This window comes from Liolophura sinensis, chromosome 7 (genome assembly GCF_032854445.1).
Source record: "Liolophura sinensis isolate JHLJ2023 chromosome 7, CUHK_Ljap_v2, whole genome shotgun sequence".
NCBI classification, from domain to species: Eukaryota; Metazoa; Mollusca; class Polyplacophora; order Chitonida; family Chitonidae; genus Liolophura; species Liolophura sinensis.
Window position 1 is genome coordinate 39,537,072 of NC_088301.1, and position 15,832 is coordinate 39,552,903.

Genomic DNA, 15,832 nt, shown 5'->3' on the forward strand with positions numbered 1-15,832 from the left:
GCATACTAGTTTGATTGCTTAAATTTAGTGTTTAAATAGATCCCGAGGATAAATGTTTGTTCTGTAGAAGTGAAAGTTTCTTTTTCTTTCTTGTTTTGGCTATTGTCCAGAAGGTACTGTGGGAGTAAATTTCGTCTGGTGTACACAATGTGTTATAAATCATTCAATCGAGAATCACAACATAGTATTGTCTGAGTGGGAGGTTTAACCTTTTGTTAATGGCAAGGTTGGCCTTGTCTGGGCCATTCCTAAGTGATCAGACTCGCCAGATGTACACATGTAACATGGCTGTAATCAACTGTTCTACATAATGTTATCTGTGTGGTTCACACCTTTTAGTGTGCACTGGAAGTTAAATTCCAGACTAATGGCTCAGGAAATCAATGAATCAATCAATTAATCACTTTATGACAAGGCTATCAGCTTCAAAGATTGTATGTTATCTCTGTCGATATGCATCTGTGTTTGGGTATAAAAGGAATGCAAAGCTTTGAAACCGAAACCATTTTTATCTTGTTGCTCAGATGCTGTCGCAAGGAAAACCCAAGCAAGTTAACACTGGCTACAGACTCAAGGAGGGAGTTGTTATTAGAGACCCCTTCTTAGTTAGCCTGTTAGAGATATGCAAAGGGAGGGAGGAAAGGCTGGCTAAGGGTCTTTATATTTAGGGTATACACCAGGACAACTACAAGGCCTGTAGTTTCTGCCTGTCAGGGCACTGGAGAAGATACTGGATTGTGTTAAACCTGTCACACATGACACAGCAACAGTGTATTAAAATTGAGTATAAGAGTATAAGGCCATTATTTTGTGTCGTAGTAAAATATCAAAGTTTATTGCATAAGAGATAATACAAGTTATCACTATGGGCACAATGATAATTAAAAGAATTCAGTTAAGCAGACAAAAGTAAGTCTGTTATGGCTAAATTTCCTTTAAACAAGCTTGTCAAGTCAGTGAAAGACTTATGAGGGATAGGCAGTCAGGGTCTTATATAGCTTGGAACACATCAATATCTGCGGATCTGCCATTACTCAGTGGCCCTCGCCAGTGGTAATCTGACCAGCATAGATAACTCGACCGAGCGCAGTTTATATAACATGACCACTTGTGAATGCTGGTTATGTTTTGGCTCAGCAATTCTAATTCTGGTTTAGGAACTAGCCTAGCTAAGTAACCTATGATCCTGTCTCAGGATTGGTGATGTTAAGGCAGACCAGTGTTAGTTTTCCTGTAGGGTAATCAGCTCAGCCCACACCATTGCTGTATTCCTCTTGGTGTTCCATGTGAAGCTGAAACGGGATAAGATGAGGCATTGCAGAGACAACAGAAGAGCAGCGGCTGCAGAGTAACACACCAGTACATGGTGCTGCAAACCAGCCCTTTGTCACACATAAATATACAGTAACACACAACTGTTTTATCATGTGGATAACAGGCTTTTCTTAAAGTTTAGCGAAGTAGAGGAAGCATTCTTTTCACACTAGGGTAGCATAGGAAAGAGGGAGGCTGAGCTGGTATAAAGGTAGGGTAGGGTAGGGTAGGGTAGCTGACAGTTGTTTTGTTTAGTCCTTGATGTGGGATAGATTAAGGCAAGGTTTAAATTTCCTTTGATCTTGGGCTGAGAAAGATTTGAGGGGGAAAACATTCTGATACTCAGCTTTGAAATGTCTGGCTAGATAACAAGATGTTGGGAGAAGGCTCTTAACTGTGATATTTGATACAGAAAGGCCCACTGATACTTCTATAGCATGCCTCCCCCCTCCCTCCCTCATTTTGTTTCGAACTTCACTGTGTACACACTCCCTGTTTAACAGTGATTGAGCAGGTCAGGCATTAGTACTGCTGAATATCTGCAAAGGTGGTGAAGCATGTGCATTGAGCATGGACATGTGCCTAGTACAATGTACCACTGCCAGATGTTAGGACTAGTGCCTCTATACTTGTGCCATTGTGCTGAAGCTAGGCTAAACCTGGACTATATCTAAATGATAATTTTGCACAGTAGTGATTGATAAAGTCAGGACTGTATCTGTGGTCAAATGATCAAATTCACAATTGCTTTCTACCCATATTATTTGTAAAAAAAAAGTCTACAAATTAAATGTTTTTCCTAAGTGAATGTTTTTCTGGGTTTTGGTGCGATAAGTCAATGCTATTTATGAGGATAGTTATGAAATATTCATTTATGAGTTTTGTAAAACTCTGTTTTTCCAAAATGTACTGATTTATCATCATAATATGTGGTGCTTTATGGTTGTGAATGAGGTTGACAAGATACATTTCATTATTCAGACTGATGTTTTTCGGTTTATGCTGGTACGTTTTAAACCTTGGGTTAATTGGTCCTCCTGGGTCAGACCAGAGTTAAGTCCCCATTACAACCCCACAGAAAAATGAAAGCTGTCTGTGCCAGAAGCTGGTTAGGCTTAGTGTCTCATCTTGCCTGGGTTGTCACATAAATTTCTTGTATATAAATCAGAAAGCAGTACATATAGTATTTTTTTTCCTTATTAATTAATAGGTTTATGGACTGCATCTTAATTGTCTTCCACATTGCATGTTATTGTATCATGACTGAAAATGCATGTAATGCCTGATGCAACATATTACCCTGCTTTCATCTAATTAAGTTGATAAATTTCCATCTTTATGTGAAGGTATTATGTGGACATGATTGTGATTGAGGGGAGGGGGTGGGGGCCATGTTACTTAATACAAATGGCAATCAGATCTAGGGGGATGAACATGGTGTTGGTTGGGGAGGGCCATTGTTTGGAACAGCTGGCACAGAGAGAGTGATGAGAGTTAGTTATCCCAGTAGGGGTGCCAAAATGGGGAGGGGCAGGTGGAGAGGTTGGGCAAGTCTTCTGCAGCCTCCCTCTGGGCCAGCTTCAGTCTGATCATTGGCAGATTGTTTGTTTGGTGGATCATGTGGGAAAGTCCCCACTGACTGAAGGAAGGCCTGTATTTCTGGACCTGGGACTGACCAGTTCACTGCCACTCCATATAACCATCTGAGTCTTGTATTGGTTTGTATAATGGTAAGAACCCAGCACCAAGAAGCAAAAGCCCTTGGGGTTATAATATCTAAACAGTATCTTATTTAAAACACTGAACCAACGATACACTTATATGGTTATTTATGTGTATTCTTTTACTTTATACATTCCTATGCTTTATTCATTTGCTTGCTTCATTTCAGGGGAGGTTACAGTTTGATGAGGAAGGTGGGACGACTGATACTGCAACCACGGAGAACTCACACAAACATGAAAAGGATAGTGGTGTTGGCCGAACGGATGAAAGCACGAAAAATGATGAAAGTTCAGAGCAGGTGCGAGTCCACTGTACACAGTTTTAGGCTGCCAGTGTTGTTTCAATACCTTGTTTTTCATCAGGTGTACTGAAATGCGTGAACATACATTGTATATGTACTGTGTCATTAAATTTATATTGTTAGTACTCAAATATAAGTTTCATCCAGAAGCATTCAGTGACTATGACTCATGTGCGATCATTAAGTTTCATCCTGAAGTATCCAGTGTCTATGACTCATGTGCTATCATTAAGTTTCATCCAGAAGTATTCAGTGTCTATGACTCATGTGCTATCATTAAGGGTATCATATTCATCATGACAACTTCTTTAGAAAACACACCTCAGTGTGATTCTGGAATGTATTATTACCCAAACGAGTGGGAATTCAGAACAGGTAGTTGTGATGAAATGATGCATTTTTGAAAAAAAAAAGTGTGTTCAGTCATTGATGAAAATACTGAACTGTTAAAGTGTTTAACTGTTACATATTATTGAAATGAAACATTTTATTTTTGTTGCTTTTCCAGGATATTATGGACAATGAAAGCTTGTCACTGCGCTTCAGACACGGCTTTAACTTGGGAAAGGGAGAACACCATGATAGCAATGACAGCTTTACATCAAATGATCTGCATGATCGAGAAACTACTACAGGGGCAAATGAAATCTCTGCTGAAGCCTGCAACAAATTTCGTGAAGTGCTAGAGCATAAATGTAACAGTGTTGAGAACTCACCACGCAAGCTTGGTTCTGTTCAAGGCTCCCAGAGCAGCCTTGATCAAGAATTAGCCATCTTGAACAGAGAGATGGAAGAGATTCAGTTAGAGTGTGAGGAAATAGTCGAGAGTCATTTGCGTGAACAAGGGAAGGGTTTGTGTCAAGCCCAGCAAGATAAGGATAGTTCCAAAGCAGACTCCCATAGGAGCCCTCGGATAGTGCCGCGCATGGGCACAAGGATGGAGGTCCTGAAACATGTTCAGACACCAGAACTCACTGATCTGACATGGGTGAGGAAAGATTCTACTCGGCATCCACAGCCTATCACACAACCAGGGGTCCATTGCCCTCTTTCACACAGTCTGAACCAGGACAAGGAGAGGGACTTGTCCACCACAAGTGCATACAACACAGGTGGCGAGAGCTGCAGAAGCACACCTTTGACACTTGAGCTAAGTCACGTCTGCGAGGGAGAAAAGGGCTTGCGATCATCTATGCTGTGTCTTGCATCTGCTGATCTCAACCCATCCCTCTCCCTGAGTGACACTGAAAAGCAAACACAAACACTGTCACCAGTGAAAGCCAGGGAGTATTCCAGCGATGGTACTGGTAGTTTGCGCAGCTCGCAAACGGCCACAAACTCAGTCTTGTCCAATGATGTTACCCCTGTGCAGGAAAATGGTAACATTGTTGCACCATCCGAATCACTTGGTGAATCGCTGCAAGACATTTATGCAAGATATGCAGATGTAATGTACACAAATGAAGCCAATCTTCAGCATACCATTGCTGTGCAGCAAAAACTCTTTGAGCAACAAATTTCACAGAAAACTGGGAAGCTTCAACGTGCTGGTGGGTTTGGAGCTGAGTTAAACAGTTCTCCAAGTTCGACTCTGCATATGCCACCAGGTCCTTTGAGCCCTAATGTTCCTGGTGGAGAATCGTCCACTCAAATGGAGTGGGTGGTCAAACGCCGACCTGATGGCACTCGTTACATTACTCGGCGACCAGTGCGAAACAAAATTCTTAAGGAACGAGCTAAGAAACTTGCAGAGGAACGGTGTGGTATGACAACCGATGATGATGCCATGAGTGAACTGAAAGTGGGAAGGTATTGGTCAAAAGACGACCGTAAAAAACATCTGGAAAAAGCACGAGACCAGAAACGTAAGAAGGAACAGCTGATTCGCCAAAGAATGGAAACTCTGAAAGAAGGTGATGAAAAGACAAATCTGAACATTGTAGAATTAAGTCACAGAAAAATGATGAAACACAAGGGCAAAAAAGTGTTTGATGATTTTATGACTGTGCAAGAAATGCTTGCACATGGCAGTAAAGTGCCATCAGGAAAAACATATAATCCCTTGCTGTCTGTGACAACGGTGTGATAAAGGAATCCTAGATGTGTTTTAATCGTGTAATTAATTATGACTGGTGAAAAGGGTAAAAAGTATGATTTGTGGTAACTAATGATTCTAAATCACATCTAGACAAAAAGGGAAATGGGGGTTTATTACTTTTATCTATATTATCTGGCTGGAAAGGTAGGTACTGAATGTGCTTTGTTTTAAGTTCAAGAATGTATACTAGCCTCCAGTCGCCTTTCCTAGCCTGAGAGAAAGTGAACCAGCCTGTATGTTCGAAGTCTATAACTGGCAATATTGTTGTAATATGTCAGTCACGCACTACTTTCAGAGAAAGGGGGAGTTTGTCTGCTTATTTTCCCTCTATGTGGGAGCCAGACACATTGGTGATGATGATTTTGTGCAGATCCAACTACGTCAACATAAACAATTGCTCACCACCAATGTGGGACAAAGCCAATCCTTTTCCGGAGTTTGTTGAATTAAAGCAGCACAGTGTGCTTGTCAGGGAAGATGATGAATATGAAATGTGAAGGCAACAATTGTAAACCAGCATGGTGGAATTCAGATCAGCAACTCAATATAAAGTTGTTAAAATTTGTATGTAGATATATGCTAATGGAGTCCGTATGTAATGCCACTTGTCTAATTGTGTATAGAGTGAAATATTTAGTAAATGTATCATGTTTCTGAAGATGTGAACAAGCCAGCCAGCTAAGCAAACCGTCCCTTCTTTTTAAATCTAGAAAGTAACCTCAACACAGGGTCAGCATGATGCCAGCACTATGATGGTATCTAATCCACAAGATAATAATGATGTACATGTAGAGTGATGTTTTGTTCTTTTATCAGTTTCTGTGATTACAGAGCCTGTCTGTGCAGTGTTAAAATTGTTCAATCCTTTTTGGTGGCAACCTTGTAACTGTTAACAGATCATGGCAACAATGCTAATATGTCAGGATCTCATGTTGTCAACCCCAGTAATATAGTGTAAGGGCAGATTCTGCTTAGGGATGATGTATTATTAAGCTTGGAACATATTCTAAGAGCAGATTCTGCTCAGAGATAATGTATTATAAAGCATTCTTACAGGTGATAAGTGCTGAATGACCAGCACTATCTACACACCATGAAATAATTCTGTACTCACACTGAAGTAAAGGTTATGAATTCTGGCATTCTTTGGAAGACAAACATTTACATATCTTGTCAAAAATGCTTGTACGATAATATGTGTGTAATGGTCGTACATAAACCTTCCTTACATTGTGTGGTGATGGATGACCAATTGTGACAACCCTTGATCTTTTTCTTTAACTGATAGACACTAATGCGCATAATGAACCTATCTAGCCATTGTTTTTTCTGGACTTGGGAAAAATTGAAGTGGATTTTCACTCAGTTTGAAGTGGCCACAGGTGCTGTGGTTCAGAGGGCAGTTATATCACCAAATTGGTACAGCAAAAGCTACATGCAGAGAATACATGTACTTACAATATATGCCCTTACGACTTTAGTGTTACATAGAATTCACTGGTTTTCATTCTTGGATGGGCATTTCCATACTGGCATATGAGGACCAAGGGCAAAACAACCGTAAGAGGGCAGATCTAACATCCCTTTTTTGGGTGTTAATGACCAAGTAGTACAAATTATAAACTTGATGTATTAAGATAGATTGATTTTTAAGAAACTGATGCTTTTATTCAGTATTTCTAATTTGCATTCAGAGCCATGTGAAAGTGTTCTATATAGTAAAAACAAATGGTAAAAAGAGTTCAGACGTTGGTGATGGAGTCTGCATTTGGCTAAAGTTTCTGTAAAATATGTGCATTGGGAATCTACTTATGTTATTCAAATATTTCTACCACCTGTTCTCTAGCTTGGGATGACCTTACTATAGAAAAAACATTTAAAATGTTGTCAAACTTTGCAAATGTCCTGAGCGCTGTGCTTGAAGCTTCGACATTTTGTTGACCACAGTTTTTGTCATTACAATTACATTCATTCAGTGTAACGTAAGAGTGAAAATTATTGGTAAAAGTGGATAGGTCATTGCATGGATTTGGTGGGATATGTTAGCCTCTCACAATGTGAAAAATACATGTAGGATTTTGTAAAAGCTATAGTAACAGTGGAATATGCTTGTCACAGCTGTTGCATTTTCTAAACAGACCATTGTTCCTTCGATTACCTTAACATGTACTTATGGATGCCAAGGTCAATATTTGTGCGCTGGGTAATGTCAGTCAACATAGTTTATGTACTCAACCACTTGGTATAACTACTGGGAGCTTATGTAATGATGAGTGTAACGTTTGTAATCGCTATTACCTTTTTTGTACTCCTGGAGAAATATCTTACTTATATAGTCATCACCGTGTGGTAAGCACAGCAACCAAAGACGCCTGCACACAATGCCTGAAGTTTCACCAGACATGTCTAAGCATGGTGACTCCATCCTTATACATCCACCAGTGTTGGCCTTTAAAGAATATGGACAAAGCTTCAACCATCGGTCAGTGTCCAATGTGAACTGACCACTGTGTCTTAATTTTGGTGTATTGCACTGTACCATAAACTACATGTATTCCCAATCCCTCCGCCCTCACTCACATCTTGATCCAAAGTTACCAACCCAGAACCTTCTGTGATTTCAAGGCTTTGACTAGAAAATTACTTCAGATACTACACAGAATGTCAGCATAGAAGTGACAATGTACTTGGAAATGTTGTCCATAGAGTCAGTTGGGATACTTACTGAGAAATACCAAATGTAACACCCCTTTATACTCATCCTTGAAAAGAAAATAAAAGGATGAATATATATTAAATATTTGTTTATACCTCTAGGATATTATCATTTGATTATCAGACATGTAGGTTATTGCACATATACATTATAAAGTATTTGCAGACCTGCATGTTATGTAAAACCTCAAATTGGACTAAAGATGCCAGTGCAATCGTTTCTGGTCAAAGCCATGATCTCCGGAAATTTCACAATGCCTGTCGTTTACACAATTTGCCCAAACAGTACACGATTCCCTGCAGCTTTTGTATGCTCTTGCGTGAGAACTCAAGAATTTCCCCTCCTCGCAATAGAGAGGAGAATATGTCCGAATAAATTATTGTTTTTATTTATTGTACCTGGTTGTGTGTGTTTTTTAATGTGAATGGCCTATTTTGGTGTAATTTATCATTGTATTAGTGTACCAACATTCCTGATTATATAATCTGGGATGTCCAGAGACATAATATTTCGTCAGACATTTATATTATCCATCCCATGCACTGTGGAAAAGACTGTGATACAATGTATCAAGTACAAAATAGACTTAGTAGTAATAATAAAAATAACCCGTTTTCTTGAAAACAATGGTTTAGTCAAAAACGCCTTTAGTTTATCTTTTCGAGTAATACAGCAACCTATGTAACAAATCTCTGGAATTACATGTCACATATATAAGACATGACGCGACATATTTCGTAGAGAAAGTATATGGGGTAATATATATAGAAGCCTCCACTGATCAAGTTACTGAACTCCAGTGTCTGACCACATAAATCTCTTTATCAAAACTGGTGGTTCAGTTCGGATGAAAGAATCAGACAATTTTCAGTATTCCCTGAATTCGAGAAAAGTTCTGAGCTATTCTTATTTCTTTTTCACAAAATTTCTTTTAAATACATTCTGTCGGTTCTCAGGAGAATTCATGAAAGGGCTGCATCATGTTGTCATGAATACTTGGAGCAATTTCATTTGTAAGCTCATACTCAAGACAGGCAAGGTATGCGTTTTTTCTTCGAAAACGAGTTCCAATGTTGGACTGGAAAGGCTTGTTAGAGTACAAGAGCAGGAGTATAAGTATATATTAAAAAGCACTTTATGTACTCCATATGATTCGTGTTTCACACCTCACCGCAGAATATTTCACCTTGACGATAGAGGTAAATGATTTTTATGTCTTCCCGTGTAACAGGATTGTGGCATGTCACCAACAGTAATTATACAAGAGAATATGTTTCTGATATGTCCAAGTGTTGACTATTGGAAGACGATCAGAAATCGTGGTTAAGCATTTGAATTTATAAACGTCTGTGACAGGTATAAATATGTAAAAACCAAATCTCTTGACTTATTCAACTTGTTTAAGACTGAACGAAATCAGATTGAGCTGGAGGGCTTCACCGTGCCGTTTTACGCATCTAACCGTCTTTTTGAGCATAGTTCTCTCTATACATCGAATTGTCCTTTGGTTAACGAGGTCTTTTCCTCGAACCCAGCTGCGGTGCCTGCGGCTGCAGTGGGAGTTCAATCAGGACATTTCGATTTCCTTCCAGTGACATAAAACACGAACACCTTCAGATCAGTAAAACATTCTTGTCTACAGCGTTAAATACGACTGAAATCAAACTGTCGTACAGTCCACGCTGTGCATAACAATTACCCACAAGTGTGATAGTACACAACACCACTCAAATAGACTTTCCGAACTGTCAATCGAGAACATGCAATTGACCAATCATAAGCAGCATTGTTGCAAATAGGACATAGGGTGTCCCACACATTGCTTCTAAATGTTCAGTCATGACGTCACAATTGCTTTCACCGGAATGAAAAGTGACGTTGTCACGAAAAGGGTGGTAGAACATCGGATGTGTTGGATCCATCCATTATCACACAGCTCATCAACTTTAACAACTTAACTCCATCCCTATCTTAGAGGAGAACTAGGTGCTTTCTTGACTATAGCATGGTCTGCATTCGAACATTCATCATGCAGTGTTAGGGGTAACTTGTCCCCATATCGATATGAATCAGTTTCAACAAAATGTAGACGTGATTAAGTTGATCAAAGTATAGACATGGCTGTTGTAGCAGCAGCAAGGACAGGGAGATTACTGGAGAAACCAAGATGCACAAAATACCTTGTTGATATCTAATAAACGAAAGTATAAACAGAGGAAACATGTCTCATGAATTCTTGTGATATCTGTGAATTCCAAAAGTAGCATTATCATTGCTGTAAAACGTATACCGGACAGGTTAACAGCGTTCAAGTGTTGCAAATTAAAGGAAGAGCGCACTCTATGGGCCAGATGGAGTTCATTACAGTAGCCACGATAAAAACGTTCGCCTCAAGCTAAGATGGGTGGTGAAGTCGATCCATTTCGACATTAACTTTATTGTGAAGCTCAGGCTGTATATTCGCACGTAAGAGACACCGCAAGTGTTCAATGGGCTGAAAAAGTGTCAAGGTGAGCGTTGAAAAGAGCAATGTTATATAATCCCCATTCCCTCATACACAACTAATCGATCGTGTCTAAGCACCTTGAAAATAGCAAGTCAGGTATACAAGAAGCACGTAATCGGATCACATAATAAATAGAAAACCGTAGCTTTGTACCGTTGCACGACAATTAACTGATTAAATGGCTTTAAAGACCGTGGGGAATTCACGGAGCATTCTAATTTGTTTTTTGCAGTGATCATTTATAATGCAGTAATCATAGTCTAAAACAACATACTAGTATATATGAGTTCATACACATGTATAACCTGTTAACTGCAGGACATCCAAGCCCTCATATTAGTAACAAGCGAGATTTCGTTTTAGTGCAGACGTACTTTAAGACACCGGTACAAATCCAATAAGAAATAGTTCAGAATTTTATTATCCAAAATCAAGAAAGTAGCAACATTTAAGCCATAGACTTTACCTACGAGATATCGATCTGAAAGTTGGGAATGTCTCAGAAATGCTTCCACAACTGCCAGACTAGAGAGGGAAGTCACTGAGACACTGAGGCAATGATAAAGAACTGATGATTATATGCTGCTGTACAAAAGTGTAGCCCTGAAACTTTTCAATGTATTTGGTGTTCGAACGAGATATCTCAAGTTCAGAAGAGAGAGATCTGTGTAATGAATATATACATGCAGGGCCTTTGGATTAGCTTGATAAATAGTCGGAATACAGAGAATGTTGCAGTTCCGCTGCCGATGAGAGTACATTCCCTGATTTCGGGTCAATCTGTACTAGTTAGTGCCGCTGACTGGACGATCGTTTTATCCTCATGGTATAAAGGGAATGTTGAGACATCTACCACGGACATTAATATCGTCCAGAGCGCCGTCTCTTTTATAATGTTATATAGCGGACAGACATTCACACAGTATGGAGACATAGACCGGAAAGACTGATGAAAAAGTTTGATGAAACAACTTCAACAAGAGAAAACCCGTATAAAATTGTTATCAATTTCGGTTAGTTCCATACTCGTAGAAGAAAGTCCGAACAAAAAGTTCTTCATGGCCATTGAAGTCGAGCTGTCAGCCGTCGTCTGGCAACAAAGCTGGACATAAATCTCCAGCGGAGCGGACGTCAACGACCAACAGAGATCTGGACACAGTCTGGGACTATGCATAACAGCACCCCAGGTAAGGGTTGTTAGCGGCGGCTCCAGTATATACTGGCTGATCGAAGAGGAGACCGTCGTACACATGACCAGCCTAAAGAGATGTCGCGTTGCTAGCGCAGACGAAGGTCTATAGCATGAAATTTTTCATGACGTTTATCAAATATGTCGTCAGTGTGAATGAAATGCTTGAAACAACTATACATAATCAGAAAAGACATGGTATAGTGTAGGGACAACTTGTACTTTATAAAACAACCATTTTAAGCTGAACGTCATCTTGAATTTGCTTAATACAAAAACAAATTTTAGTTCGTTGAATATATTTCATTCATTCTTTTGAAAATACATGTATAAGACTCGTCACAAATCAGTTCAAACTGTACGTGCATCATTTATGATTAAACCACAGCGGAAAACTATATCCATCCACAATGTAACTTTAGGTTGCAGATGTAAAGCAGAAATGAAAATCCAGAAATGAAAAATTGAGAAGTAATGAATAAATGCCAATACCGTCGCCTCCTAGGACGATTATATAGGTGAAGGAGCACGAGGCATTAGCAACCCCTCACTCGCTATTGCGGCAGCAGAGCAGGGGGACTGAACCAAAGCAGGAAAGATTTATCCCCCCTGTTCATGCATATATCACCCTTTGCTGTCATCCGACTGAAGACAACCACCTGCAAGTCATAAACATTACACTGCTCACGATAATTCTGTAAACACTAATAGTTTCTTAAGACAGAAAATTAATGCATATACTCTTGTTACACTTCCTAGACAAGTGGCGTAATAACTAGACCAGTAGTAACAACTACCAATTATCACCACTGCCTTTTTTACATATGAATAACAATAATAAAGCCCAAGAAAAAAGGACAAGAGCCCGTATTTCACCGGTTACGTGTGACCATTTGACCACTATCTGCTATAGTCTCTTGTGTTAAATGGAGAAAATGTCCAAAATGAGTGAACGTTTATAGGGACAAAGGCTTTGCGGTAGAAGCCAAAGTTGGCACTTGTAGACTTGGTGTGGTATTTCTCAATACAGTACATCTTTACTTATGTTTTTTGTCATCACTGCAGGGACCATGAAACCCTACTAACGCTCTCCCCAGGTCTGTTCAGGATATATGCGGTCGCATCCAGCACACTTGTGTCACATTCAGTTTTAGAGTATAACACTCTCGTTGGCGGGTATGGACAGAGCGTTCAGAATCTCTGGCGATCTGCAATGTGATCAACCACACAGACGGCGTCGTTATCCTTATGTACGTATCTGTCACGTACATGGTATTTAACAACATAGAATGCGCTGGTTGCCGAGTGTAACCGTCTATCTTGTAGACAGCTTTTATACAGACCAGCATGTCATGTGTAACATCTTAGATGGCGCCTCTTGTAGTATGAGATCCTTACATATTAACGGGAAAGACGCAATCGTCCGTTACAGTCTGTTCGGTTAACAATCTGAACAATCTGTTCGGTTAAGGTCTGTAATGCTCGTAAATTTCGAACTGTACCTAATACCGCTTAACCTTAACCTAAAGGCAGCCATGCTCATTACATCTGCATGATGCCTTTATGAACAGTTGCAATCAAAGCGCTACTGAGATACCTTGTTTAATTGTTATTTGACCTGGAACTCATTCATGGGCTACGAATATGAACTTTGATATGGAATTCATGCCTGGAATATCCACTGTCTGCCCGGCATCATTGAAAAACTGATGACCGTTTCTCTCTTGTGTGTTACCGGCTTTATTTCCTATTTGTATAATTTCTTACATACTTTTGTCTTTGGGAGCTAGTGTTAAATGTTGTTTTGGAAATGGATCTTGCGATTATCGACTTGGAACGCCCTTTCCAGACTACAAATGGTATACGAATGTCGGACATGACGCTTATATTTATTACCTGTGAATGCCCCGATCCTGCTGATGGTTTTTGACCCCGAGGCGAGGCCTCCGCACAATTATACCAATGACTATGAATTACAAAAAAATGTATAGGACTAACGCCGGGAATAGTGGTGCGTGTTCCCAGGGCGAGACAATAAATGATTCGTTTGCACTAAGACCCATTTCCATCCAAATATCGGATATATTTGAGAACATTAAACATGGTATTTCCACCAAAACCGTGTTCTATCCAATTGAACGAATGTTTGACACTGAATTCCCAAGGCAAACATTTAACTCTTTCCAAATGTGGACATGCCAATTGTCTTACATGCCCATCATTTGATACATCCGCCACTTTTATTTCTTCACTGACTGGTAAGTGTTATTCTGTTAAGTCCTACGTTAACTTAAGTTGCATTGTCTCTAACTGTATTTACTTGGTAACATGCAAGAAGTGTGGTAAGCAGTATGTTGGGAAGACCACCCAGAAAGTACATCTACAGGTGAACGGGCATTGTAAGTCCGTGCGCTAGAAATAATTGCTAATAGGTAAGCATTTCTCTGCCTCGGACCATGACTGGGAGCATTTCAGCATTCAAATAATAGAATCGGTTAATCCATCAGCAAATGAGACAGATTTCGAATTTGAATGTAAAATCCGAGACCGTGAGCTTTTCTGGATGCTGGAGATTGGTTTTCAGTCTTCCCTTATGGGTTGAATGTTAACGTTATGGGAATCGGCAGTGTAACATCCAGCCAACCACATGACTCCATCATAACAAGTCAAATGTTCCACCTCACCTTGTACATCAAGACATATCGTATTTTCGATTGTATCGCCCTGTAACTACAATTGAAACTCAACACGATCGACTCTTTCTGAAGATAAAGTATTTAGACAGAGGCCTTAATTTAATTAACCTACCACGCATCTTTAATGAACCTGATGTTCGTAGTGCTGTGACTAATTATTTTAATATCCAAGAGCCCCCGTGCATATCCTATGAGTATACAAAGCCTATCGCTTCCAAAATTTTCAGTTATTCCCAGGCCATCAAGGAGTTCGATTTGGCGACAGTTTTTACCTACGACAAATGTAAACATGTCCTGACTGGTGACCTTAATATTATTAAGAATCATGATCTAAGGAATCTATTTGTGAGAGGTCCTAAGTATAGAGAAAAGAGAAATATCAGCATTAGATCTAACATAAAAAATATCATCTCAGCGCTTGAGGAATATGTTAAAAAATGGTCAAAACGGGAGAAAGTGGATTCTTCGGAACTTAACGATTGGCTTGAGATTGTCAGAAAGAAGGTTAGTTTAGCTATACACCGGATAGACATTGATGCTCTACCTAAAGTTAAACAGGCTCTGAAAGATCCCACTGTGCAAGAAACACTCGCTGACCTTCGTAGTAAATTTGTCATCACTGTAGCAGACAAGGCTCCTAATAATGTCATCTTTCTTTGCAAGAATTATTTTTATCAAATTCTTGTTCAAGAGCTATGTACATCTACAACAACATCCACGTATTCTGCTACTACATGTACTCTGGAGGAACTTTTTAACAAACACAAACTTTTTCTGCAAGAAAGGCGCCTAAATATACCTACCCGTCATACAGAAATACCACAACTTTACTGGATTCCTAAAATGCATAAATCCCCATACAAGGCACGATTTATTGCGGGTTCAAGAAGTTGTACCACCAAACTCTTGTCAACCCTACTTACGAGAGCGTTACAAAAAGTAAAGTCATTTTGGAATAAGTATTGTTGTGCCATAACAAAAAATTCCGGTGTCAACTGCATGTGGATTCTTAACAACTTTCAATTTCAATTATTTTCAATTTTGATATTGTAAATTATCCTTATTTGGATAGCAATATACCAAATATAGCTAGTTTGGCTCAAGCTTTGGATCAGATGATTTTGCCTGATACTTGCCCAAAAGGTTGTGAATAACACCGGTCACTCAAGTTTTCTCCTTGCCGATAACATCACCACTATTGTATAACTAAAGCAGCTCTTCTGTGCATGCGGTTTTAAATGATACAAAGAAACTTTTGTTTGCTCTTTTTATTCTTAATACGGAGTA

The 15,832-nt window shown here is 39.4% G+C and overlaps 1 protein-coding gene across 4 annotated transcripts in view; it reads left to right on the plus strand.

Moving 5' to 3' along the window:
* LOC135470304 (E3 ubiquitin-protein ligase PDZRN3-like) overlaps positions 1-8,551 on the plus strand; it is a 54,094-nt gene extending 45,543 nt beyond the window's left edge. For all 4 annotated transcript variants that reach the window (XM_064749159.1, XM_064749161.1, XM_064749160.1 and 1 more), the window contains 2 exons: positions 3,206-3,337; positions 3,849-8,551. In XM_064749159.1, coding sequence (XP_064605229.1) covers positions 3,206-3,337; positions 3,849-5,426 — 1,710 coding nt within the window. In that variant the 3' untranslated portion in view covers positions 5,427-8,551. The remainder of the gene's footprint in view (positions 1-3,205; positions 3,338-3,848) is intronic.
* Positions 8,552-15,832: the final 7,281 nt, after the last annotated feature.